Raw genomic sequence first — 27,766 nt, forward strand, 5'->3', positions numbered from 1 at the left:
GCGACCCTGTCGGCACAGCAGGGGCAGGAACCAAGAGGGCCCTGCAGCACCCTGCCACAGGCTCCTGTCTGCAGAGTCACACAAGGAGCAATCAAACGGGACCCGAGCCAAGCCCCTCCGTGGGGCAACTTGTGCTGGCTTCTTCTCGTCAAGAGCTAGCACTCCTGGGGATGAACAGGAGGATAAAGTGTTCCCATCTCCACCACTTCTCCACCCCTCGCCCCATCCAGGCTTTCACTCATCCCCATTCTCTCAGTGCTGCCACCATCTCCACACCCACAGACAAAGCAAATAAACCGCTCCCGACCCAGGTAATACAAAGGCCGTTGTCTGCTGACTGGAGGAAACAGAGAGAACCCATGGCCAAGATTTCCCAAAGTGCCTAGTGACTCAACTCATCACAATGCAGAGGAAACCTGCGGAACTCATTGCCAGGGGATGCTGTGAAGGCCAAAAGTATAACTAGATTTTAAAAAAAGAATTAGATAAGTTCATGGAGGATAGGTCCATCAATGGCTATTAGCCAAGATGGTCAGGGATGCAACTCCATGCTCTGGGTGTCACTAGAATCTGAGTGCCAGCAGTCGGGACTGGACGACAGGGGATGGATCACTTGATGCTTACCTGTTCTGTTCATTCCCTCCGACACACCTGGGATTGGCCACTGTTGAAGGATAGGATGCTGGGCTAGATGGACCATTGGTCTGGCCCAACATGGCCATTCTTAATTTGAGATGCCAGAAAGGGTGGGTGCTCAGCACCATCTGAAAATCTAGCCCCTTTCAAGGTGCTCACGCTGGACTTCCCAGTCATATTAGAACCTCCTGGGCTGTCCTTTTATGTGCATACACTTTACCATTTTGGGAGACTTCTGATATCATGGTGACAGGAGCCAGATAAGAAGATTAAAGACACAGACTTGCACACACAGATTGACGGCTGAGTTCTGCGGGCTGCAGGTTCAGATCCAGAGACTTACCTGACACGGAGAGCCTAGCCCCATTGCTCTGGCGTGTCTCTCCACTGTACTTGTGCTTGGTGATACACCTGTAGGTGGACAAGGCATCTTCCTTCTGCACGTCCGATATGTACAAACCTCCATAAAAAGTAATAAAAAACCTATTTTCTGGAGACACAAGCAGAAGAGAGGGAAAAGTCCGGTTATTTCTCTGTGTTTGACCAAACTAAACATATTGCATCACCAGGCAGTAAGACGCAGCCCAGGGATGGGGTGAGCGAATGCCTGCTCTGCAGAGAAGCATGCACCCGTGCACATACTGAACCACTGAGCTCTCTCAGTGAAGATACCATAAAATAAGCGAACTCCCACAGGAAGTTGCATAAAGTTACAGAAAGGAACAAGGTCAAAGCTGAATTCAAGGGGGAAAATTGGTCCTTCACTTGCCCTGCTGCCTCTCGGGAGCTGCACAACGGCTGCATCTGGGCAGCCCAGCCAAACCAAGGGTCGGACTCCTCCCTTAGCTCGGGGACCGCAGTTTTCAATGGGGATCTAAAATCAGGAAAGGAGAGCACTGCAGCATGTGTTCAGATCAGAGACACATACAGACGGAAAGCCGGATGTGCAGATACCATTCTGCATGTGGATGAATCTGCCTGAGAATGCAAACCTGGGGTGGGGGGCGCCCCAATAAGTGGACCGTGACATTCCATAGGAATGGTGTTAGGAGCCCATTTTAGAACTTATTTGTTGGTCACAATCTTCAAGTTAACTTAAAATATACCCCTCATCTGATTGAACGTGCTCCCAATATACAAGCTCAACAAGAGGAAGCAGTGGTGCCGGCTGGCTGCCGAAATGCACTGGACAGACAGAATTTAAGGCTGCACTCTCAGCTCCGGCACTGGCCTCACTTCTGGGTGGCCAATCATACTCCATTTTACTATGGGCAAACTAGTACGTCTCTGCTGTACCCCTACTCAGGCCCAATTAACGTGCGGAAAGGGACCAGAGACCCTGGGCCTGGGAGGAGAGTGAGAGGAGGTTCCATGGTGGCTTGTTAAAGAAGGTAGGGCCAGGCGAGAGGCAAGCTTGCAAGTCCAAACTCAGACCGTGCTGCGGAGTCTCAGCGTGCCGTGCTGCAATGTGGCAATTAAAAGGGAATCTATCCAGCCGAGTCAATAATTAGCTGAACTTACTTAGAAGCTTGCGAAAACAAACAGGATCTTAAGTTGATACTTGAACACCAGGGGGAAGATTCCAGAGGACAGCAGGTAACAAGCAGCATAAACCAAGCCAGCTGGAATGGTGAGAGAGTCCACAAGGAGACATTCCCGCACTGAAGCACAAAAGTAAGGCCTCTCTGTCCATGCTTCAGGTTAGTGCACAGGTGAATAAGGAGTCATTAGCCCACTTATTAACCTGGCCCCTGCTTTATAATTCACCAAGAATATTAATACATACTAATGAGCAAACGCCCATGCTGTGGAAGAACTTAGCAGCAGCATGCAAAGGAAGGCAAGCAAATGGCTTTGGAAAGAGGCTGAAGTTGGCTTTCCCCGTTGGAAAGCACACTGCATCCTGCTCTAACGGTGCTCACAATTCCTAACGGTTAGATAGAGCCTTTCACCCCCAAAGAGCACAAAAAGATTGGGCCCACCACTGCAATGCAGCCACCTCTGAAGTGGGACATGGCAGCTGTTCACTAGCAGCACAGCGCTGCCACATAGCACCACTGCACAAGCATGGAGAATGTTGGTAGAATGTAATTTCCTGAGTCCGATTTTGGCCATGAAAATGAGCAGTGCCATGGGAATCTTCTGTGACCAGAGATGGGCGGTGTGACATTATTGATATAATCTGTAACTGTATAGATCACTGTTGCAACCACTGTTCTATATTTGCAGCAAATATTGTCTAAAGGTTGTCGTGTAAGGGGTCTACGGAGAGGTTATGGTTTGCTGGTTATGATTATGCTGTCTATATGTGTGTATCGTTTTTGTAGTTGAAGTTATGAATATTGGCTCTATACTGTCTATTTCAAACTTATGCTGTACTTTTGGGCGACACCCCAGACAAGTTGGTGTCAGCTCTGCCTAGCCTGCTGGATGGCCCATTAAGGACCATCAGCTATACAACTGACCCATTGAGAGAAGACAGATACACCTTGTGACTCAGCCAGGCATGCAGGAACCTGCCTATGGACAGAACTCTGAGGTGTTTCCAGGCCACGTGATGGACAGCTTGTCCTTGGGACAAAGAAAGCAGAGACCACATGGCAAGAGACTATAAAAACCTGCTGCAGCTCCTCCATCTTGTCTTCCATCCTGCTTCTGACCTCTGGAGGGATTTTGCTACGAGCGGAAGCTCTACACAAAGGACTGATGACCCACCCCAGCTGTTGATTTGGACCTGCAGTTTGTTCTATCCCTGCTACAAACCTGAACCAAGAACTTTGCCGTCTCTGTATGTCATTGATTCCATTTCACCAGTTCTAGCTCTCATCTCTATCTTTTTCCTTTTATGAATAAACCTTTAGATTTTAGATTCTAAAGGATTGGCAACAGCGTGATTTGTGGGTAAGATCTGATTTGTATATTGACCTGGGTCTGGGGTTTGGTCCGCTGGGATCGAGAGAACCTCTTTTCTTTCACTGGGGTATTGGTTTTCATAACCATTCATCCCCATAACGAGTGGCACTGGTGGGGATACTGGGAAACTGGAGCGTCTAAGGGAACTGCTTGTGTGACTTGTGGTTAGTCAGTGGGGTAAAACCAAAAGTCTTCTCTGTTTGGCTGGTTTGGTTTGCCTTGGTGTGCAGCGAAACCCCAGCCTTGGGCTGTAACTGCCCTGCTTGAAGTGATTTGTCCTGACTTGGCACTCTCCGTTGGGTCCAGCCAAAACCAGCCTCGTTACAGGCAGAACCCCAGTTTTCTCTCTCCTCTGAAAGATGGCTCATCCATCAGCAGAGCACCCCCTAGCCACAGACCTGGGAACAGGTTCGATACCCATTGAACCGCCAGCACCTAGGATGAGGCCTCGCTTGAGAATCAGCTTCCACCGTTTGGAAGTGGCCTGGACAGTTCTGTACTCAGGCAAAGGAAAGAGCATCTTTTATGCTCACAACGGAAGTAGAGATCTTCTAAAGTGAGGGGGCCAGAAATCTGAAACCAGTCTGGCACAAACTCACAACCCACTCCCTGATCCTTCCTGACACCCCTGATCCTTCCTGATGCCCCCCACCCCCTCCACCCAGCAACGCTCACAGGCTAGTCCAAAGACCGCCCTCAGTGGAGGCTTCCTACCACGTAGCATATCAGCAGCAAACCACGACACAAGGCAGAGTAATGGTCAGCCCCAACTCCAGCCGGCACATTCCCATCTCAGCATGAGAACGGCCTTACTGGGTCAGACCAAGGGTCCAGCTAGCCCAGTATCCTGTCTTCTGACAGTGGCCAGTGCCCCAGAGGGAATGAACAGAACAGGTCATCATCAAATGATCCATCCCCTGTCACTCATACCCAGCTTCTGGCAAACAGAGGCTAGGGACACCATTCCTGCCCATCCTGGCTAATAACCACTCATGGACCTATACTCCATGAATTTATCTAGCTGTATATCAGCCAGATATTCATTTATCCTACTCTAATTGTAGTAAGAGCAAGTTCTGTGTCAGGGATTCTTAACAGAGAGAAAAATAGTGACTTCAATAAACAATTAACTTTCATCTAACTTAACAGAATGCCTAAATAAACACAGAGACTGGAAAGCCAGATGCAAAAATGTCTTTAAGGCCCAGTAACTCAATGTCCGGCCCTGGAGCCAAAAGGAGACCTGACAAGGAATCAAAATGATCAATGAATGAGTTGCTTGCACACTCTGCTTTGCAAAACCGGGGAGGGGAGGGGAGGGGAGGGGAAGGAAGGGAGAGAGAAGAGAGATTTCTATCTCCGTGTTTACAAGGAGGGGCTAGATGCTCATTAGCCAAAATCTGCATGTGTTGTTTTGTCTCTGTGTTATGACATGGCAAAGTCAATGCCGCAGCACACACATAATTGCAGAGCAGTCACAGCTCTGAGCTGTCAATCTGAAGTATCGAGGGATTAATACAGAGATCCAAAAAAGAAAAGAAGAAAGAAAAGCCCCACAGGTGCAATTGCAATAAAATGCAAATAGATCATTAATGTTTCATCTCTCGGCAAACCAGTAAGCACAGAATATTGGCTGTACTGGAATTTTAAGCAAGGGGGGAGGCTGTTTCTATGGCAACGAGCGGTCGCTGCATCTTGCAAACTGCTGCTCCACAACCCTGACTGTCCTCATTCCCCCCCCCCCCCCCCGCACTTTTTGGTGCATATTTAATTGCGGTACCATTTTCAGAACGCCGTGTTACTCCTCCGGAAACAAAGGCTTCCCGAGCCGGAGCGACCCGCAGCGCGAGAGAGGGAGAGCAGACAGCAGCAGTAGGATGTTCAAACCTCTGGAGGGACCTTCTGCAACATCAGTTCTGCATGTTTGATGAGAATCAAATTATGGCCTGCTGTGGGGGAAATGGATGAGGGACCTGCTGAGCCCACACAATGGAGAGCGAAAAAAAGCCCAGGGAGACCAAAGGCGGGTGGGGAATAACCCCTACCATGAAATGAATACAAATAAAGCCCTGACACCTATTTACACTTGGCCTCCCTGCCATCAGGTCTGAAAATGGCCTCCATACGTGTATAAGAACCCTCCCTGCCAGCCATGCAAAGGCGCTGGCTCCCCAGGGTGGGGGAGCAAGCCAGAAAGCCAGCCACAGGAGTTCAGCCTGCTAGAGGCAAGGTGGACAGGAAGCAAAGCCGGGTGGGAGTGCTGTGAGGGCAAATGGACGTAACCCATGTGCTGGGCCAGAAAATACACATATGGCTCCACCTCAAGCCATTGGACTCCAGAGGGGAAGCTTGCCTCAGACAAGGGACAGCAGCTCAGCTAGTTGAAGAGGCTGCTTGTACTCTCCACACATGGAAGAAGGCAGGGAGCCAGCAAGGGGAGCTGGGATATGCGCCTCTGCAGCCGACCAGACCCTGGTCCCAGCTGGGGGGAGTAGCTTCAATGGAAGCCCAGAGGCACCGGTACATACAAAGAGCACGCTGCCGGCTCACTCTGAGCTTCACGAGCACTCACCAGCCCTGACTCAACTCCCCAGTCCCTGGGTGCCAGGTAAAACCCGGAGCAAACTACTGGGGTGGTGGGAATGTTTCCTGAGCTACTCCAAACGCCTGATCCGGGGGCACGTTCCCTGGACACCAACAGAATCAGCATTGGCGGGATGGTCTGTGGAGGTAGGCAGAGCAGGCAAACAGATCTCCTATTTATCCCAGCCTGCTGCCTGGAGTCACTCTATGACAATGGCATCACGCCTGGCAGCCTGGCATTGAGCTCAATACAAGAGCTCAACACCCGAAAATCAGGCCATTCAGAACAAAGGGCCCATGGACCATTAGCACCACATTGATGCTGCTCATGTGCTTAAGGAAGGCAAAATGCACAGCATTCTCCATAGACCCAACTGCAAGGAGCACAGCGAGTCCTTCACTCCTCTTGGTCTGCATCACGTGGGAGCTGCTCAGCACTGGACAGAAACATTCTGCGAGAGAGAGAGAGACAGACACCCCTGGGACTCCCTAATAAGCCAGCCCTCTCTGCGGAACAGGACTGCCTGGACCACGGCACATCCTGTCCACACCTGGAACTCTGCTGGTCACTAGCATGTGCCACATTGCCAACCCAAGGGCTGAAGTATCATGAGTCACGACCCCCAAATCCAAGAGAGTTTAAAAAATAACAAACAGATTCTTTCTCTTTCCCTTCTATCCTTTGAGCTGTCAGCGGTCACCTTTGCAAGCTTTTCCTTGCAACCATGAGGACTGGAAACTTATTTTCCCCAGCAAAAGCTGAGATTCTCCCATATTCACATGACTGCAGAAGCTGGGGCTCTAAGAAAAAAACCCACCAAATATTGTGAGACTCACTATCAAGTGACAATAACTGGCCTGTGGCTCTGCCTGGATCTACAGGTTGAGTTCTGTATGAACTGAGTTATGTACAAGCTGTTCTCAAGTCTGTAGGGATTCCATGACCAGGGTATCAGGGAGGAAAGAGCTTCATCTCTGAAAGTAAGTGCAAGATGGGAAACAATTACCTGCATACACAGTACCCTGCAGGCCATCCTTCCCATGGGCACTCCCCAGGAATGGGGAGCATGGGTTCTATGGATGTTCCATCATTTATCTTCACAGCAACAAGAGTGTTTAGATGTTAAACCCTTCCGGGTGTGCAGTAGATTCGTCCATTTTAATACTGTTCAAAGGTTGATCCTCTTGAGTGAAGACAAAACCCCTCTGCACTGGAAGTAACGAGCACCTTGCCCATTGCAATGCACAATTTTAAAGACACTATGACATTAAATTTAGGGTCTACAGAACCTGATGGCATCTCTTCAATTTTTAAAAAAGGGGCAAATAACTTTGTCTAAGAGAATTACACTGGTTGGCAGGAAAGACGTGGGCGATAACTAATGTGACCCTCTCCAACGGACACCTCCCCAAAGTGACTTATTGCTAGCTCCTCTAGCGAGATTAACGTCGATGGTTGTGGAATAAAATCAAATCTTTCTGCCTGCCAGGAGGTGGGAAAGGTTTCCAGGAAGCAGAGGATTAAGTGTGTCTGTGGCCAGACTGAAGCTGCATTGTTTTAACAGCTCTCAGAGCTAGACACAACTACCAGCCTCTGCAAATAACCTTCCAAAAATCCCACTACCAAGGGATGAGGGTGGGGAAGGGGACTCTGGCCTCTCTTACTCCTCCATCCTCCCTCTCTTGTGTTCCCGCATCACAAAAGGTGGATCCAATGCATCACGCTCCCCGCAGGACATGAGAGTAGAAAACAGGGACACAGCAACTCAAGCAAGGTTTAAAGAGCCAAATCTGGGGAAGGAGGCAGCCACTTCAGACTTGCCTTGACCAAGACCCTTCCCTGCTCTGTGCCTCAGGTTTCTCCTCTGTCCAAAGGAGCCGGCTTCACCCTCCAAGGGATGCTGCAGGGAGCCAGCTGATGTTTGCCAGGTGGTACAGCGAAGGGCTACTCTTGTTATTTCACACCCATCTGATAACTGGCTTCAGCTCCCTGCCTGGCATATATGGGTTTGGCCATTCAGCTCATGGTGTCATGGCCACCCAGTGCTGAGTGGGGGGAGCGTGACTACAGTCTGGCTGTGCATTGGGTGACTTGTCTTGGGATCAGATTATCTAGACAGAGACAGGAGCATCTTGGTGAGCAGGCGAGTGGATCGCAGAGGAGTCTCCATGCATGGCCATGTTTTGGTAGGCTATTAGGAAAGTATCTCAACTCCAAAAAGCACATACAAGCCTGGGGCATTGCCAAAGCCCATTTCCAGACCCAGAAGGTTGTAGTGGCCAAGAAACCACAGTATCCATCCCAGGGGCCTTCCGATTTCCAGTGAAAAATTACAATCGATACAGGTTACCAGTTCCTGCTCTATCCAATATAGATTTATAAAAACAGTGGGGTCAGGGCTGCAGGAGAGAGCACATTGTATAGTTCATAAGACTAATGAGATAACTTTCCCTTGATACTCTGGGGCCAATATTTCCTTACGCATTCTGTTTTAACTGCTGGGGAATCAATAGGTGCCAGCGTTTATGAATTAGCTGTAGTTTGAGCATATGCATCCCACGGCATCCTGGGCAGTCGGTGATTGTTGGGAGCTATTTCCGGCCATGGTTAAAGTAACGAATATATCCCTGGGGCAAAGACGGGGAGGGAGGCAGGGAAGCCCCGAAGATGAAGCCTGTGATTTTCAGTGTACCTCTGCTTTCCTATCCTGCCTTTCAACGTAGATGTCATTTGGGGAAGGACAGGGAGTCTGTGTTCTCCAGCTCAGCAGTAATGGAAAATCTCTGCCACCTGGCATCCAAGCACAGGCGTTATTTTCTAGGCCTGCTGCCCGGACCATGTTACCCCTCTGTCTCAGTCTATCAACACCCCTTCAGCTACCTCCCTCGAGGTCCTACACAACCCAGATGCCAAGGAGCCCTCCCCTCCAAGTCAGCAACTGGGGCTTTGCACAGCCACTGTAATTAGAAGGCTGACCTGCCGGTCGGTAGCTTTCCACACACCTAAACTAGAGCTAGGCTAGATTAGACAGAGATTAAGGATCCATCCATCCATCCAATGGATGTTAAATAGAAGCCATTGATTAATCCAAATGCAAATGTAATAAGCACTGCAAGATATACGACAGATGTATTTACATGTTTCCCTGCATACATAATCCCAGGAGGGTTGTAAGGCAGTGGCAGGTTTCCTACCCCTTTCAAAGGCAACATATTTCTCCTGTGTAGCTGTGCAAGGCTGAGTAGCACAGAGCAGCCAAATGCCCATACAGAACACATCCACCTTCAAGTTTCATGGGCAGCTGCGAAATAACTGATTCCAGCTCGGTAAGTGGGTCACGCTTTGTACCCAAGACTCCCTGTCCTCCTCTATCCGGGAAGAGCAAAGCTTAGCTTGAAAGAGAATAACATGCCCTAGAAACGTCATCTTGCCTCCACAGTGGCTTTGGGAGTCTGAGGTCTAGGTGCATCTCTCAGCCCTGCCTGAAGGGGCCATCTCCTGGGAGTGAGAGGGTAGTTCAGTCTGCAGGGCCCTGGGGTACACAGTGTGTATACTATAGAGTTATGAGACAGACACACCGGGAAAGCGAGCTACCCACTCCGAGCAGGGGGTGGCCAGCCCAGAGCAGGGAAGAAGCATATTGACGGCATGTAGCAGGGGAAGTTTGCACAGCCGGTGCCCTTGCTGCTCCCCCTTACAGTGGGGAGAAGAGGATCTCCAGTGGTGCCCAGTGGGGACTTTCACCAGCACTCAACTGACCTGTGCCCATTTAAACACTTACCTGACTTGTACTGAGCAAGAGAACTTCCTCCCTGTGAAAGGGGAGGCTATGCCTGGAGACCAGGGTTGTAGGATTGCCAGCGTATGACTGGCGCCCGTCTCAAGCCAGCCCAGTGCTCTGCTCTCTGCTCCACCAAGCAGTTTCTGCCCGCACAACCTAAGGCTCCAATTAAGAATTCCGCTGCCGTTCCATAGGTATTGTTCTTTTATGTGCTCACATTTTAACTTTAGTCTGAAAGGGACCATTCCAGGAAGTGATTTTAAACAATAAAAAGAGGGCCGCAACATCTGAATGATGCACTTTTGCTCTGAAGAGCCTGGGCTGGGATTTGAATACCTTGTGCATACTAAGTAGCCAGAATACACACAGGCAGCAGGTAGGGTCTCTGGGGATGGGGTGCCTTACAGAGCCAGGGCACTGGCCTCCCTGTGCAAAGCCCGAGAGAAGCCTGCACGGGAGGCTTGCTTACAGAGCTGCCTCAGACAGCTGAGCAGCAAGGCAATGTAGACCTCACTGAAGACCTAAATAGAATCCCTTCCCACGCACGTGCCGAGCCGCTGACCTCCCAGTGACTGAGTGAGGAGGCAGAAATGCTCCAGAAATTAACCCACCCCCAACACCACGTGGGATCCAGCTGCTGTGCTAGGTGGGATTCCCGTGTTCTCGACCCCTGAACAACAGGAGGGAAGGGTGCTGACATCTCACAGGGCTGGGGGCATTTGGAAAAACTGGTCCTCTCTCAACCAGCTACAGCACATGACACTGAATAGATGCTGAGCCAGAGAGGAAAAAAATAAAACAGGAGGGATGAAAATTGGGGAGTCATGAAAGGCTTTTCTCTTTCTGTCCTTGATCTCTTTTATAGGCACATCTCTATCTTCCCCTGTTACAGGATTAACACCCATCTCTCATTCTCCTAGTGCAACAAGATTTTATTTCTAATTATGCTGTAATAAAACTGGGAGCACTCCCAGGGTTTCCTCCAAATGACTTGTAGACACTCTGCAAGATTGGATCCCACTCAGCTCCATTGTAAAGCATCTCCCTGACATTCATTAGACATGCATGAAGGGGACGTTTTAAGAATGGAATTGCATTTAAATGGATTTTCTGAGCGAGGAGAATGACACCAAAGAAGAGAAAAAGGAAGGGAGGAGGTTTTGAAAACAGGATGTAACTGTTCCGGGGAGTGAAAACAGAACTGCCCAATTCCGAGTCCTTTCCAACCACAATGCCCCTGTCGTTCGGTGGCAGCCGCTGGAGGCCCACCTACGCCCAAAGCGCTACAACAGAAATGGCGACCCCCCTGAAAGAGAAATGCAGATTTTATCCTGCAGATAAAATCGCTAGCAAGCCAGCCATGGGAGCTGTGCTGCACAGAGGGCCCAGACACTGCTGGCTGTATGATTGCCCCCACAACTGTCAGCCCCTGAAATTCTCACCTACTGGGCACGCAGTGGGATGCATGCGCTGCTGGGGGTGGGGGTCAGCTCAGGTCACTGCAGAACAAGAGAAGCTGCTGAGGGAAAAGACTACATAGGTGCCAGCTCCTCCCAGCCAAGGCAGGACTGTTCCCTGCAGCACATCCTCGAGCGCTTCGTGCTGCTTAGCTCTGCCATGTCCTAGCTGATGAGCCTTCCCCCGCCTCTCCCCTTGGCAGACTAGTCCGCAGCCAAGTAAGACTCACTGTCCAGATACTCAGCCTTAATTTGCCCTTCTTTAATTTTTCCATAGACTGGAAAGCCATGAGGGACCACTGCGCACTGCACAGACCCTAGGACTTCCCTGGTTGAACGACAGCATACCTTTTTGAAAAATACCCAATCATGATTTTAAAATTGCCAGTAATGGAGAATCCTCTGTGACCCTGGGTCAGTTGTTCCAATGGCTAATTACTCACACTGAAAAACGTCCACCTTATTTTCAGTCTGAATCGGCCTAGTTTCCGCTTCCAGCCATTGGATCTTCGGGTCTAGTGGAACAGGTGTAACAAGAGCCCATTATTAAATACACGTGTCGCATGCAGGTACTTACACATTGTGTTCAAGCCACCGCGTAACCTTCTCTTTGCTAAACTGAACAGATTGAGCTCCTTGAGTCTGTCACTATAGGGCATGTTTCCTAATCCTTTAATTATTGTCGTGGTTCTTCTCTGAACCTCCTCCAATCATCAACATCCTTCTTGAATTGAGGACACCAAACCTGGACACACATTCCTGTAGCAGCCAATCCCAAATACAGGGGTTATATTACCTCCCTACTTGATATTATCTTGTTTATGCATCCCAGGATCACATTAGCCCTTTTGGCCACAGCATCACACTGGGAGCTCAAGTTCAGCTGATTATCCACCAAGACCCCCAAGTCACTGCCTCCCAGGGTAGAGTCCCCCATCCTGTAAGTGTGGCCTGCGTTCTTTATTCTTGGATGTATATACACACATTTACATTTAGCTGAAATGAAAGGCATACTGTTTCTTTGTGCCCAATTACCAAGTGATTCAGATTGCTCTAAATCAGTGACTTGTCCTCTTCACTATTTACCACTCTCCAATTTTTGTGCCATCTGCAAACTGTATCAGTGATGATTTTATGTTTTCTTCCAGGTCATTGATAAAAACATTAAAAGGCGTAGGGCCAAGAACTGATCCCTGCAGGACCCAACTAGAAACATACCCATTCAATGATTGCCTGTTTGCAGTTACATTTTGAGACCTATCAATGAGCCGGCTTTTAAACCGTTAAATGGGTGCCATGTTCCTTTTGTATTGTTTTACCAGGACTCCGAGTTAGACTCCTGTGCAACCCGCCTACCTGCTATTTCTATTGCTACAGCTCCCAAAATGTAGTCCAGGCGCTGTCCAAATGCAGAGCAAGTCTCTGCCCCAAAGCGTTTACAAACAATAATTCTGCTCTTTCCTCATTTACACCCATAGAGCTGCTCTGTACCTCATTTGCTATCTAGGAACCAGACCACACAGGCTTAGCTCTTCTAGTCTTGCTAGGCTTCTAAAGGCGGGGCCACAGGTGTTTTAACGTGAGAACTGCCAGCCACCAACACACGGTAGCTGAGTGTTAGAACTCGAGTTTGACTGTGTAGGACGAATGCCACGCCCTGCTCAAGGCTGGGTCTGCACTGCTCTGGTTTGAATGTCAGCCGTTCAGTAAATCCTGCCTTCTTTTTACACCTTCCACCTGTTTTTGGCCTGTCATCTCCCAGCGTTAAAGAGCTCTCCTTGGAGTACCGCTCCCCACCTATTATTGCCGAAGGCCCTTTTATTCCTTGTGCTTTGCAACACTTCCTTCTCCCCGCAAGCAACCCCTAATTAGCATTGCCTTCCAGCCAGCCCCAGACTCACAGGAACTCTTCCTCCCATGAAATGGCTCTGGGTAGTGAAAAGTTGAGCTCATTCACAAGACGGATGCTATTTCACACACCTCTCACCTGAAGAGAGAGAGAGACTTTCTGCCTCTCGCATGATTGATCCCCAAAGCTGTCTCTAAATCCACTTAATATGATTTCAGGTTTCACCTCATCTGATGCGTGTGAGGTTTAACACATCTACCTCTGCCCTTTAATAGATGGCAATAATTACTCATCATTTGCAAATGCTCTGTTCTTCCTTAATGTTCCTATTACAGGAAGTCTCTCCTTTCAGCATCCAGGGCCCACTGTACAGGGCCCTGCATTAGCGTGCACCCCCTCCCCCTGCCCCCAAAGAACTCTGTGCTTAGGCCATGCCACCTCTTGGTCTCCACAGCGATCGTGTACATTGGCAGGGTCTTACTGCCCGATACTATCGCCCTGCCAGGCCCTATGCCTGCTACTGAGAACCAGAGAATACAGATTTATTTTGTGGATGCTAATCCCCTAACAAATCCCATTCCATGCATTTCAGAGCTGCAGCTCAGCAGTGGGTGCTTTTCCAATGAATTGACTCTTCGGGGTTTAAAAAAGAACTGCAGGATCCCATCTAGCATTAAAAATGCCACATTCCCCCTAGCCTCCAGGTTTGGTTTCGGTTTTGATCACTGCATTTAAGCCTAGGAGAGCCAACAGAGCTGCAATGTCTTCTCCTCTACCAACAGCTGTAAAAAAAGAGTTAAAGAACCGTCCCTGCTGTGCCAGCTGCCATCTGCCACATCTCAGCTCCTGCACCAAACACAGCTCTGCACCCTGCATTCAAATAAAGCAAGCTGAGGAACCACATCAGGGGTTCTTAGTCCAAAGCAATATCCCCTTTTTTTGCAAAGCAATTATTGCCAGGTCAATTTAACCTCAGCTGCAGGTGGCGCTCTCCCTCTCGTGTCACGCCAGAGGCATTTGGAAATGTTTTCCGTCTGAAAGCTCACATTGGGTGTCCAGCTTTTGCAGGTCAGAACAGATGTTAGTCAGCACAGGAACACGGGGTTTACCAGACTGGATCAGACCCATGGTCCATCTGACTTGGTCTCTTGTCTCCATCCGTGCCCAGCACCAGCTGCTACAGAGTAAGGTGGAAGAAACCCCAGAAAGGACACTTATGGAAAAATCCTCCCCCAGAGCAAAGTTTCTTTCTAACCCCTGTCAGCCGGTGGTTGGCTTAGGTCCTGAAGCATAAAAGTTTATAGCCCTGGTACATTTCTATCTTATCTTATGCAACTGGGGGATCTGCTTAGCCATATAAATGTCTAATATATTTATATATATAAATATTATATATGTTTCTTTAATATACTTTTGAATCCTGCTGAGCTTAATGCTATGCTGTGGCTAGGAGTTCCACCAATTACTTCTGCATCGTTTTAAAGATTTATTTCCACTGACTTGTTGGAAACATTCGGCTTTTCAGCTTCATTGGAGGATTGCTAGCGATTGGGAAACTGGGCAGTTTTTACAAACAAGTGTCCTGCAAATATTTGTTCAGGTTTTCAAACAAATTGGCCAGGCCTGTCTGTTGACCCCTTTCAGCATTCACCTTCAACGAGAAGACCGGCAAACAGGTTCTGCAGCTGGAACATCCCTGAAAGGAGCAATTTTTTCATGCAGAGCTTGGAAAACATTTGTTGAAAGAAATACTGACTTTGTAAAATCAACTATTCACATCCCAAACCCTATCCCAAGAGTTCTGGAAAGTGAGGCATTACAATGCAGCTTATGTGCCTTGTCAAAACTAAACACCAACCAACCAAATGACATGGCTTGTAGACCAAATTGCCACCAGCAGTTGCTTGGATACAAGCCACATTTCATGAATTAGTCACCAAAAGCATGGCAAGTAATTGCAAATAAAACTAAAAGAAACTAATCTGTTCATGGACACTCAATGAATATAAAGAAGAAAAATCAATTGAATAAATTATTCACTTTAAAAAGGACATTGTCAGGTTAACAATCATTTTGAAAAACACAAATTTCCTGTGCTAAATTACAAATATTCCTGTAAATGTTTACAGGCAAAAGGCTATCCAGTGTCCTCATCTCTTCCCCATTAATGCAGTTTGTTTACTTTTTGCCCCTCTCAGAAAGGTACCAGAACAACTCTTTTGTGCATGATCAGCTGGAGGTTTTAATGCAGGAGCAAAACGCTGCACCGTGAGCACTGCAAACATGGCATCTTTACATCGTTAAGCAAATAATTTTGCATGGATTTTTTTAATTTAAATCAAAACCATTGCTATTGGTCTTCTGCTTTTTAAAAGCTTTGTTTTCTCAAAATCTACCTTTTGATCTAAATTCAACCCCAAAGCCCCTATTTAAAATGATCTTTGAGGAAATTCCTCAGGCATTTTTTCCCCAAATTTCTTTATGTTTAGCTCCCAGTTGTGGGTGAGCATGACCAAAAACTGGACCCACCTTTACAGGTACGTGCTCATTACTCACTAAAACTGGTATTAACAGAGACCTCTTTTTAATGACTTCCTTGGGGGCCATGTCTTCTGTCGGTTATAAAGAATTATTAAATTAGGGGTAATTATTTATCATGGGGCCAATTTCTGCTCTCATTTTCACGGGGGTAAATCCAGAGTTACGCTACAGAAATCAGTGGGTTTACACTGGTAAATGACAGCAAAATTTGGTCCATCAGGTTTTAATGCATCTGTCTACGCAGCTTTCTATAAAAGAGACAGTGCTATCAGAAGAGCGGGTGCCTTCTAATACAAGGCAGAGTATTTTTGAGTCGTTTTATTTATATGCAGAACTTACTTTGGGAAAGACGTCACTATCACGAAAACAAACTACCTCCTAGCCTCCCCACCACCCAGCCCAGCTGCCTCCTCCACGCCTGGGTGCGAGACTTGTCCCCTGCATCTCACAGGGGACAGGGCTGCGGTGTAGGAGGCAGCTCGGGGACTGAGGGATGTGGCAGATTTCAAGAGACGAGGCTTCTCAGGGAAAGAGTTAATGGGGGTTTCATGTAAATTAGCCATAACGACAGCATGGCACCTGCAGCTGCAGAGTGCACCGTTCTGGCAGATCAGCATTCACACTATCACAGGACGAGCAGGAATTAATCTCCCCGAGGTGGTCCACAGACGCCTAATACCAGCAGAAAATTACAGAACAGGATGAGGAACATTACAAAATGAATAGGAGGGGACTAGAGATTTCCATGGCTAATCCTGTTAACGAGACAATTTCTTATCAAACTCATTATGTGCTAGAGAGAGAAGGGGGAGCAGGGAGGAAAGCCAACTGGGGGGCAGGAGAGGGAAGAAAGCGGATGCCTTCCTGACTGTGAATTATAAATGGTAAGTGACGGACGTGGAATTTTTGTGAGCCGCAGTAACAGAGTCTGCCCCGCAGGGTACAGCCACAGGCCTGCGCAGGCGGCAGGGACGGACACCACCATTTGCGTCACATGCCTCATTTCTCACTGGCAAAGCTCAGGAACTCAGGCGGGGAAGCACTTTCTCCTCAGGCAGTGTCCAGGATGCACATAGTGCCCTAGGGAGCAGGGGACCCATCTTAGGGTTGGCCAGCCCTCCGGGATTGTCACAAGATGAAACCTCCAGGACTACCTCCAACCAAAACTGGCAATCCTAGCCCAGCTTGAGGCCAAGGAGGGGTCCAACTACAGGCCAGTGGGGACCAGGGGACCCAGTTCCAGGGACTGGGGCACAGCTCCGACCCAAGGAGCGACCCAGTTCTGCTCCAACAGGAACTCAGGGAGTCAGCTCAGGATCAGTGGGGACCAGGGAACCCAGGTCATGGTCAATGGGGCACCAGAGGACCCACTCAGCCCCAGAGGGACAAGAAGACCAACAGGAGTGGGGGAGCCAGGTCCAAGCCAACAAGACACTCACCTCTGGGCCCATGGGGCCGGGGATGACATTTTCAGAATCACCTACAGAAGACAAGCACCAAGGCAAGTTTTCCCGTTTTCCAAGTGGCACCGGGGCCTTGGCTAATGGAAGCCAATGGACTCAGGCTCCCTCGTGCCTGAGGTGATCCTGAGAACGGCCTTCAGTCTCTTGGGACCATGTGACCCCTGGATCCCACTGGGCCTCAATAGGGGCTGTGCTCATCTCCCTCTCTGTCTAGCTCCTTGAGGCCCTGTGGGAAATCCCATCCTCAAAGCGGTGACAGGTTTTTCAGCCCATCCCCCAAGATATTCCTAGCAAACTGTGGGGCATGGCCCAACCCCAGGGCTGGCTGTTGGCTTCAGGCAGTGGCTGAGGGCTGCCTTTGTTCTCAGTGAGATCGACGGGGGTCCCTAGGGTAGTGACTGGAATCCCTTAGCAAAGGGGGAGCTGGCGGAGGATGCAGCTGGATTCATGGCAGGAATTCAACTCTGCCTGCCTCTCACCCTGACACCTCGGCCAACCCATGCTCTCAGGGAAGCGACACCTCCATACGTCCTGCCAGGGCTGACTGGAGCTCTGCTCTGCTGCAGCTCCCATGCCTCCACCCTCCCAAAAACCCTTCTCCGGCATTGCTGCCCCAAGAAGTGTGCTCCAAGGAGGGTACAGCACTGGCCAGGGTCTCCTCACTGCAGCTCCGCCACCCGTGGGAATGCGCGAGGGAAGAGGGGAATCTTGCACTGTGCACGAAGGTGGCAAGGGTAGAACACGTCTAGATTTCCTGTGGGAGGCGTTGGGACAGCTAGAGGGGACGCTCATGCACCAGCTCCCTCAGGCATAGCCTGGCTCCCAAAGCTGCCACACAGGAACCCAGGGCTGGGCATAGAAGCCCACGCTCTCCAAGCTCGCCTGTGAGCATCCACACTGCATGGACAGGCACACCCCGCACCCAGCCTATGCCCAGCAATGCCCTGACACTGCGGCTGGGGAGGGTGGAGCCCAGGGTTCTGATCACCTTGCTTGGTGTGGTCACTCTAGGGCTTGACTCACAACGTACTGTAGGAGAACTTGTCTCTCCATCCCACACCACTGCTCCAGAAGTGCTCTTAGCCCACCAACACATCCAGCTGGGGCTTCTCTAGGTCTGCACGCCCCTGCTACCAGAGACAGGTCCCACCACCCCTGTAAGAACATCACAGCCCAGCTCCTCCACGTTAGTTAGGCTCCTAACTCCCATGGAAACCAACGGAAGTTAGGCATCCACATACCTCTGAAGATCCAGGCTTTGATGCTTATCACTAGGGGCCTGGAGCCACCGCGCCTGGGCACACAGGGGTGCTTTGTATGCCCACAGCCGAGGGGTGCCGGGTGCTACCAATGACGGAGTATGAAGTAATGTAACTATCCCATGCTAATTAATTCTGGGGGCCAGCGCAGCTTAGACACGGCTGCATTACACTGCTGTGCTTTGCTTTGCTGTGTGTTGCAGCTTATGCAGTAGCGTTGCTGGGCCATGGAATTCCGTCTTTATGAACATCATAAAACCTGCTAATGTAACAGCCTTGTTCTCGGCTGCAACCCAAGCACGACTGGAAACATAAACCGCAATAACACATACAAAACCAAGCAGGCAGGCCAGTTGTCATCAAGAAGCACAACACAACACAGTGTGGCTGGCATCCACCACCAAAAACAACGTGGGAAACCGGCACGCTCAGTAGAGTGTCACTGGTCCAGGAACTGCCCCCGTGCCACCATTCTCTCCTTGAGCTGGGCTGCTTTGGCTCTCCCACAGCACCCTGCCCGCCCTCCTCCCTCTCTCCCCAGAACTTCAGCTCTTCATCAGGCTCCCCCACAATGCCCAGACGCATTTCAGCCACTTCTTTTCCTTTTCCCTTGTCGGGTGAGCATCCACTGCCCAGGGTTCTGATTCCTTGTCTCTGCCAACAGAGACGGAAGGACCTTCCAAGAAAGTCAAAAAGCACATTACCATTTGTCTGGGACCGGGGAAATGCCACCATTTTAGGGGCTGTGATATTTATAGCATCTGGGTTTTGGTTTGTTCAGAAGTTCCAGCAAGCCCAGACACACGCTCTGGGCAGAACTATATATTACACTCATTCTAAAATCTCCCTACAATTTGTACCCATGGTTGGGGGCTGGGAGTTCCTATGAAGGGCCCCATTACTAGCTTCAGTTTTAACCTCCTTTAAGGCAGGACAAGCCTTGGAAGGTGTACATTTGAGTCGGTCTCTGGTCATGGTGTGTTGTCCAGGCTGTCCATGCAGGTCAGTGCTGACCATACAGGGACTCAGGAAACGAAATACATCCACGGCACCCACTGGGATAGATACTCCCAGCCCAGGACATTTCAGCAATACCAGGAGGGTGTTCTGGTGCAGGAGAGTTACAAATAGAGCAGTGCATGCTGAAAATGAATTCGCGCTTGGTAAGGCTAATCCCCGACCCCCTCTCAGCCAAGATGCGCAAGTCTAGTAAAACGTTAATGCTAGCTGCTTGTTTTAATTTTTGCCCTGGACTGAAATCCATCTCAGCTGCCACGTGGTGGGGTGGGGTGGGGAGCCATGGAGACAGCCTGGCTTCTGCCCTCAACAGAAGCAAAACAACCCCCGGCATGCAATAATAATTGTATTGGACGTAGCCTGGAAACTCCTCCCGTTTTTAATAGGTATAATATAAAGAGGCAATTGCAACATACCAGGCTCCAGCTCCAGCTCTGCCTCTGTGGGCTGCTCCCCACGGCCATCCCCAAACCATTCCTCCAAATCTTGGCCCAGGAGGTCTGCTGGCTGATCTGAGGCCAGCGGCAGCACTGTGGGCTGTTTGGGGGTCTGTTCTGGTCACTCCAGGCTCTCCTCTGGGGATGTCCGTGTCCCCGCTGCCTCTGGGGTTAGAAGCATATTGCCCCAGCTCACGAGATGGTCACGCAGGGCTCTGCGGAGCATGAGTCTCAGCACCCCAGCATCGCCTCAGTTTTCGAATAAGCTGGTCTTGGCTGTGTTTAAAACTGAGCAGTCTGCATGGAAACGAAGGGTTAAACACCAAGCGGCTGCATTAAGCCAGGTGCCTGCTCCCAGTTCAGGGGAGGTGAGTGGGAAATTGTGTGATGGAAAGGGTGCAACGTGCAGACACAGCTCTCCCAACACTAGCCTGCTGACACAAGCTGCAGCTAAATCCTCACTGCAAAGTGGGGGAGCCTGACCGTGCCCTACAGCGGAACCCAGGCTGTGCCCATTCCCCGGGATGAGCGCCTTGGCCCATGTTCTGAGGGGATGCAGGCGCATGGCAGAGAGCTGCCTGTCTCGACAGCAGTGGGGAGAGGGCGTAAGCCAGCTCAGAGCCTGGGCACACAATGAAGTGTAGACGTACCCAGTTTGTCATACAATCCTATCTGCCAGGGTAGGCTCCAGAACACAGAGGGAACTCCATGAAACAGCGCAGCCCTCACTCATCGAAGGCTTTTATCCTGGCCATTAAGATTCAGCTGCAACATGAGTGTTTACTACAAAGCCTGGGGAGGACAGGGGCTGGGTGTGCGCAGCAGGAAGGATTGCGTTGGCAGAAACATGCATACCCAATGCCTCCCCAACCCGTAATCTAGCCAGTGCTACCAGCCCCTCAACTTCCTGGTTGCTAATTGCACCCATAACTTTTCTTTTTAAAGTATTTGCATCCCAACGAGAGTTAAATATTACAAGAATGACATTTACCAAAAATAGTGCCTTATGCTTCCGATTTATCACTAGCAATCTCCCAGCTCACAGCTTTAACATGTGCAGATTATGACAGACATAAAAAAAAATATCCATAGAGGTAAGACTCATTTCAAAATGATTTTTCCAGGGTAAGTGTTTTTAACCTTCTATAATGACAAACTTCATTTTCCAGGCAGAGGCAAAAGTAATTGTTTCACAGTAAAAATTTGATATCCATTTGCGGTTGTGAAAGTGAGACAGAATCTGCAGGTCTGTTTTTACAGGCGTGGAGGTATATGGAAATCATCGCTCACCAGAGTCCACCAAGAGGGGAAAATCACTTAGGGTTTCAGCGCATCTCTGCAAAGGCAGCTTGTCCCCATCTGCACAGACCATCTCTCAGCTGTGCCCATCTGGGGGTTTCCACAGTTAATGGCTTTCTCCTGTTTAGATATGCAAGAGCGAGGCTGGCATGACAAACCCCCACTGCTGATCATGCTTTGTTATTCCCGAAAAATTACAGCCGTATACACACCCGTTTCCCCACTAGCTCTCCCAGCACTCTGTCCATAAAACGGACCAGGAATCCCACTGTAACTCTCCCCCTACCCATACATACATACACACACAGTTTAAAAATTCAGAAAGCAGTTATTTAAAAAATGTGGAACTAGTCAAATTTCATGCTAATGAGAAGAAAATCCAGATCAAGGATTGTGCAAAAATTTGCATCTCAAAGCTGAAAACAGGAAGTCACTGAGAAAGGAAAATCCACCACTGAGTTGGTAACATTTATGGCCATAATTAGGCTAATGCTGCCTCTGTTCTGTCAGCTCATTTTCATCAGCCTCAGGGTAACAGGGGAAAACAGTCTTCTGCATAACCCTTTCTGCAACACAGAGACTTAACCCACTGTGCTGGCATCCAGCTCCTCACAACCCAGAGAGCGTGGCTGCCATCCCAGACCCACACCGTCGAACCAGGCAAGGAATCGCCACAAACGTAGAATCATGGGGACAGGGTAGGGGAAGGGGCAAAACCTGTCTGCAATATTTCATATTGTTGAACTGTCTCTGGTTATTTTGGGGGATATACTAAAAATGAAGGGTTTCCCTTCTGTATTTAGCTATTCTCTGGTGCAGAGACTGGTTTATAACTAAGGATGTGACAGTTGGGTGGAATTGGGAAGCTGAACTAAAAATCATAACAGTGCTATGCCAAATTCAGTGCCAAACAACCGGGCAGTGGTCCCAACACCTAAAATGTGCTTACATCCTTTGCTGTCCAGGAAAGCACATTTAATTTCTTTCCTGAACAGGGACCAGTGTTTGCAAAAGATACCTGGATCTGGAGAGTTCTCTCAGTGTTGTCAGCAGGGTAGACAGGCTGCAAGTGCATGCAGGAATATGCATCAGCTGATGCTGGGAAGGCAACTTCTCTCTTCATGCGTTAGGCCCTTACTGAACAGCAATTATGCATGTGAGCAATGACAGTGAAACTCAAGTCCACGGTCCAGTTGACTTAGCACCATATTTTGTCCATTTTTTCATATGCAACCTTTAAATAGCAAATGACTAAATTGCACCAAGATTACCACTGTCAAAAAAAATGGGAAAATGGCTGCCCAAAAATGGTTTCCATTTTGCAGGGTTCTAAATGGACAAAATTTCCAAAATATTTTCTATCATTTTTTGCAGAAATCCTATTGAAATGTTTCACTTGATTAAAAAAAACCCAAGTTTTTAGTAAGTGAAAAATGCCTGCAAATTTTTTTGTTTTTGAAAAAAGGCCTTTTTTGGTCAAAAAACTTTGGTATGATTTTTTTAAACAATTAAATATAAATGGAAAGGGCTTAATGGAGGTTTCCTTGTAAAAAAACAACAGTTATTGCATAGTCCCTTGACAGATGTGTCAGCAGCCTCACTGTGTGTCAGGAAGGGAATGATAAACATACAGGGGGAAAGTTACCATTTGCAACAATACTGCCCACACGTCTCCATCCAAGTCAGCAGGAGTGTTACCATCAGTTCTGGCATCTGGAGAACATGTGGATTTTCCCCCCATGTATACTGTCCAATCGTTATTTAGGCATTGTAATGAAATCTCAGTAATTATAATGCTGAACTATCAAAGAGCAAAGAAAAAACGCTAATGGAGTGGAGAAATAGCCCCAATCAAGTTATTGGAAATGCAAATCTCATCTTAAATGCCATCCAACTCATAAGAGATTTTTGCAAAAAGAAAAGGAGTACTTGTGGCTCCGATGAAGTGAGCTGTAGCTCATGAAAGCTTATGCTCAAATAAATTGGTTAGTCTCTAAGGTGCCACAAGTACTCCTTTTCTTTTTGCGAATACAGACTAACACGGCTGTTACCCTGAAATAAGAGATTTTTGATTACCTTTAACAATACGAAGAGACACATTAGAATTATTATTAAACAGCCAAACAGCACAATGCATAATGGAGGCCATGGTAACCGGGTGTTCACACTTAGGCAGTGAACGATCTCCCAGCCCGTTAGAGTTTTGCAACAAGCCATTCTAGTTGTAGAGAGGGAAGTTGTCCTATGAATGTTTTATATTTGATAATCCGGGTCTATTTCTACAGAGTAAAGAATTTAGATATTTGGATAGTAAGAACATGAGTTACATAGTGAGCAATCTAAGCAGTGGTTTGGCACTGATCTGAACAGCGACTACCTATTAGAGAGAAAAACTAGGGGAAATAAAAGAGGAAGACAACGAGAAGCGGGGGGGTGGGGTGGGGGGGGGAGATAAAGAACATGAACAAGAAAAACAGGATGACAGAACGCTTGCTCCACAGCCCTTGGCTAAATTATAAACCAGTTTACTGAAGTGGAAAGACGCAGCGAGCTGGGGAGGAATATGTGGAAACCATCTGCAGATTTTAAAATAATCTATTTTATGATCACTCTGGAACATATTCTTTTGTGGAAACCAGAGAAGAATTATTTGTTTGTAGCAAACAGTTTAGGAAAAATTACTAGAAACATTCAGGGATTTCCCCCTATTTGAGATGAAAATACAGAGTCTAAATATGTCCTCCCTTATGTTAATAATAGTCATCGTCCTCTTTAAATTAGTTTTGTGTACCCTCAAAGCTTAAAAAAATTGTTACAATTCCAGGACTCTGAAATCCAGGACAAACCTATTTCTGCATTGAGTTAACAAGCATTTCTTGCTGACAGATGTCTTCCTATGTACAGTAAATATAGGTCGTCTTTCCCTAACCAGAGAACTGCGTATTTTAATTAACCAGGCCACTAGCAGCATCTGTAATGATTTTTGCAGCTTGCTATGTAAATCACCCCTTGATCAGATATAGGAAAAACAAAATGTAGGTGGAAAGAGTACCATCACCACTCCTCAGCTAACTTCCTGGCTCGAGCTACAGCTTTCCATGCAATCCCTATGATACAACTATGCTCATTATTTCACACTCTGAAATCTGTCTAACAAGACAAAAAGGGTGCAGAGTCACCCTTCCCTTCATGCTAAATGTAACCAATAGTCTCTCTACCCATCAGCAGGAACCCAAGCCACCCCCACCTCCCTCAAGCCCCAGCATTATAGATCACGGCCAAGGGGGGTTATTAAGCTTTGTAAACTAAAACCTCGATCCCCATTGTGAGCCGCTCCCAGATTAAATGACTTGAGGCTCCGAGGGCCCCTGACAAACGAGATAATGATATTCATGCTGCAGTATGATGAAGTCTCACTGAATCATTCGGCAGAGGGCTATGGAGCGGAGGCTGCGGTGGCTAGAGTCCAGCTAGAGCAATACGGGGCACCCTGGGTGCGTAACCTTGCAAACGTGTTCTCCAACATGACAGAAACGTTTAGCTCTCACCACGCTTTGTAAGCCTTTTTCAACTCTTCTTCTGAGAGTGCTACCGTCAGGGGAGCACCCGACTTGGAGCGAATCCTGGGTGAGGGCTCTGATTCATTGCCACATTTTTATGAAAGGTTACTGCGCTGTCTCACTCCCTCACTCCCACTGCCCCCAAATGTTGTATATTTTAGTCCCCTTGACCATGTGCTGGGTTCCCCTATATGCACGTGAGAAAGCAAAGGAGAAGCACAGACCAGCGAGAGGACTAGCGTGCACTGTCCTGGATTGAACAAAGCAGTCACTGACGCAGATCATCAGCACACAACGAATTCCCCTATGACCTGCACAGGGAGTCGCCAAGACTAAGGGTGCTGTGCTGGCAGGCCAGCGAGGTCCTGCCTGGCCGTGCTTGCTCATAACCCTATAACACTGTGCACGAGGAGAAGCACTAGCCCCAGCATACCCTGTTCCAGCCAGGCTAGCAACACTCTGTTTTCCTAAATGCCTCTGCAGTTTTATAAATGGATACAATATCCTTCTTCACTTCTTGTCCATGCTGTGCACTGTTGAAGAGCTGCAGCATTCCACCCCAGAGGTGGCTGCATTTTAATGGTGGATGAAGGTTATGCCTGTGTGTCAATTAAATTTATTTATACTTATTCAATGAACTTTATCATCATTCAGAAAACACATGCCAGGCTGGAAAAGTGAAAAAAGTAAAATTCAGCATCCTCAACGCACATTTAAACCGACTTTCCTGGACGTTGTGCTCAGCTGCTCTCAAAATCTACCCAATTTTCTTTAGGTGCCTAAATATGGATTTAGGAGCCTAACTTTAGGCATCCACATTTAAGACATTTTTTACTTTACTTTATTCTGCACATAATCAAGTGGTTTTCACAAGCATCGGAGCACTGTGCACAACCCAGACCACAAAACCGCAACTGGGGCTAAGGAGGACACTTCACCAGCACAATGGAAAGGGTTTGTAGATGGAATTTTGAATTGGTGCACTGAACCAGCCGCGTGTCCCACCACCAGGAGAATTGTCCCCTGCTCAGAAACCAGCTGGGTCTTAGAATCAGCAAAAGGAATGGATGAGATCACATTAAAACTCAACTACATCCATGGAATTCAAATCTCCCAGGGAAACGGCATCCCAAAGGGAAGGAAATCGCTCAAGGCAAAAATCACCGCCATTTGGGACAGGAAGTGCAGAGTGCTGTGTCCATTTGAAACTATGGGGGAGCAATGGTGTAAACACAGGAGGCCTGTTTAAAAAATTTCCCAAGATGGCTTCTAAAGTCACCTGTTTCCTGAAGACAGGCTAAACTAGGCTGGTACTAAAGGAAACCCTGGAACTCGAGGATGGCCATGGTGGAGTCCACGCATATGGCCCGGATCTACCTGCAAGTTGTATTTGTTACAGGGAGAAACAGCAGAAACTTAAACATGATATTGTAAGCAGCTCTATCCACAGAGCCCAAAACTTTATCTTGGGGATCCTTATAACAAGAACTTCTCTGTGCTGAGAGGAAGTCTAGCTGCCAAAAGTTTAATTCGACAAAAACGGAAGTCTGCAGAACTGAAAATCATTGCCCAACGTAAAGCTTAATTGATCTAGGTCAAGTGGAGAAGATCACGTTTCGATCCAATGCGGAAAACAGAACACAAAAGAAACCTGCTCTGGCCATCTGAAACTCAGAATTAAAATTGGATAATACTGTGCAACAGTTTGCTACCAAGCCTCCCTCTCTCTCTTACACACACACACACGCTTTTTGTACCCCCTACATTCCCTCTCTCTTACTTACCCTGGGAAAAATAATTGAACAAACTTCAAAACAGAGAAGAAAAACTTCTTCCTGGCTCATCATCCCTGGAAAAGCAAAGTAGTTCTCTGTGTCTCACCCTGGACCCAGCACACATTTTTATTAACAAAACTTGTGCACAAAGAACAAGTGTTTAAAGAAAAGCAAAGACAGGCACCCACAGAAATAGGAAACACATAGCTTGAGTCTGCAACAACCTGGCTTTGTGCAGGCAAATGCCTGTTTGCGCAGGCACTCGCATACATATACACCCATTGCTCCTTATTTGGAAATCTGGCCAATAGAATTTACACTCCTGCTTACAGCTGAGCGACAACCTTCATGGGAGCTGCTGTGTGTCCCTCTCATAGCTCTCTTCCCCTCACAACCACTCAGCTGTGGTAGCCTGTCACTTTTGGAGCCTGCGGTTTGCCAGACAGCCCCACGCTTTGACCATCAGTGCTCTGGGGAGACCAAAGACTAGAAGAGCAGAGACTCCTGCAGTGTCAGATGGAGGGACAAGGGGGAGAAAGCACAGCCAATCAGCTTTCTGAGCACTACAATTCACTACCAATAATGAAGATGATAGATTACAACTCCTTGCACAAATCAGTAAAGCCATCTGTTTTCTTCACGGTCAGGTTGTCACAAAAGACATAGGTTGTTTGCTTTGGTTTTAAGAAGCTATGAGCATTTGATACACCTACAACGTTCTAATATTTTCTCACACAGAGGAATCAGGGTGCAATGCGCTTTAAAAGGAGGAAAAACAAGCCTCAAAATTGCACTGGGCTTTGGTCTCCCAATGGTTAAATTAGAGGGGGCTGTCAACAGCTGATCCAGGAATTAGATAAACAAGAGCATCTTTTGCATATGCAGGGTCTCTAATGAGATCAGTGCAGCAGGAGCTGGGTTCCTGTCAGGCACGTGATCTGCTGCATCTTATCAATAATTATTAAGACAAGAGAAACGTGTGTTGACCTAGTTAGAGGTTTAAGAATATAAATAAATAAGGCTGCTTCACTTAATGATACCATGGTTAATGGAACGGAGAGAGGGGGCAGACTACACTGGCCTGTTTGGATGTTAAAAAGATTCTGATCGTTTCCTGAAACTTGAGGCACTGTGGCAGGAAAATGTACTAGGGACTGGAACCAGCTCTTGACACTGCCTTCCAGCCTCAGGTGAG

At 48.1% G+C, this 27,766-nt stretch overlaps 1 protein-coding gene across 2 annotated transcripts in view; it reads right to left on the reverse strand.

Moving 5' to 3' along the window:
• The window catches only part of DSCAML1 (DS cell adhesion molecule like 1), a 353,599-nt gene that overhangs the window by 153,441 nt on the left and 172,392 nt on the right, over positions 1 to 27,766 (reverse strand). For both annotated transcript variants that reach the window (XM_043534224.1, XM_037882497.2), the window contains one exon: positions 980 to 1,126. In XM_043534224.1, the coding sequence (XP_043390159.1) occupies positions 980 to 1,126 (147 nt within the window). The remainder of the gene's footprint in view (positions 1 to 979; positions 1,127 to 27,766) is intronic.

This window comes from Chelonia mydas, chromosome 22, assembly GCF_015237465.2.
Source record: "Chelonia mydas isolate rCheMyd1 chromosome 22, rCheMyd1.pri.v2, whole genome shotgun sequence".
NCBI classification, from domain to species: Eukaryota; Metazoa; Chordata; order Testudines; family Cheloniidae; genus Chelonia; species Chelonia mydas.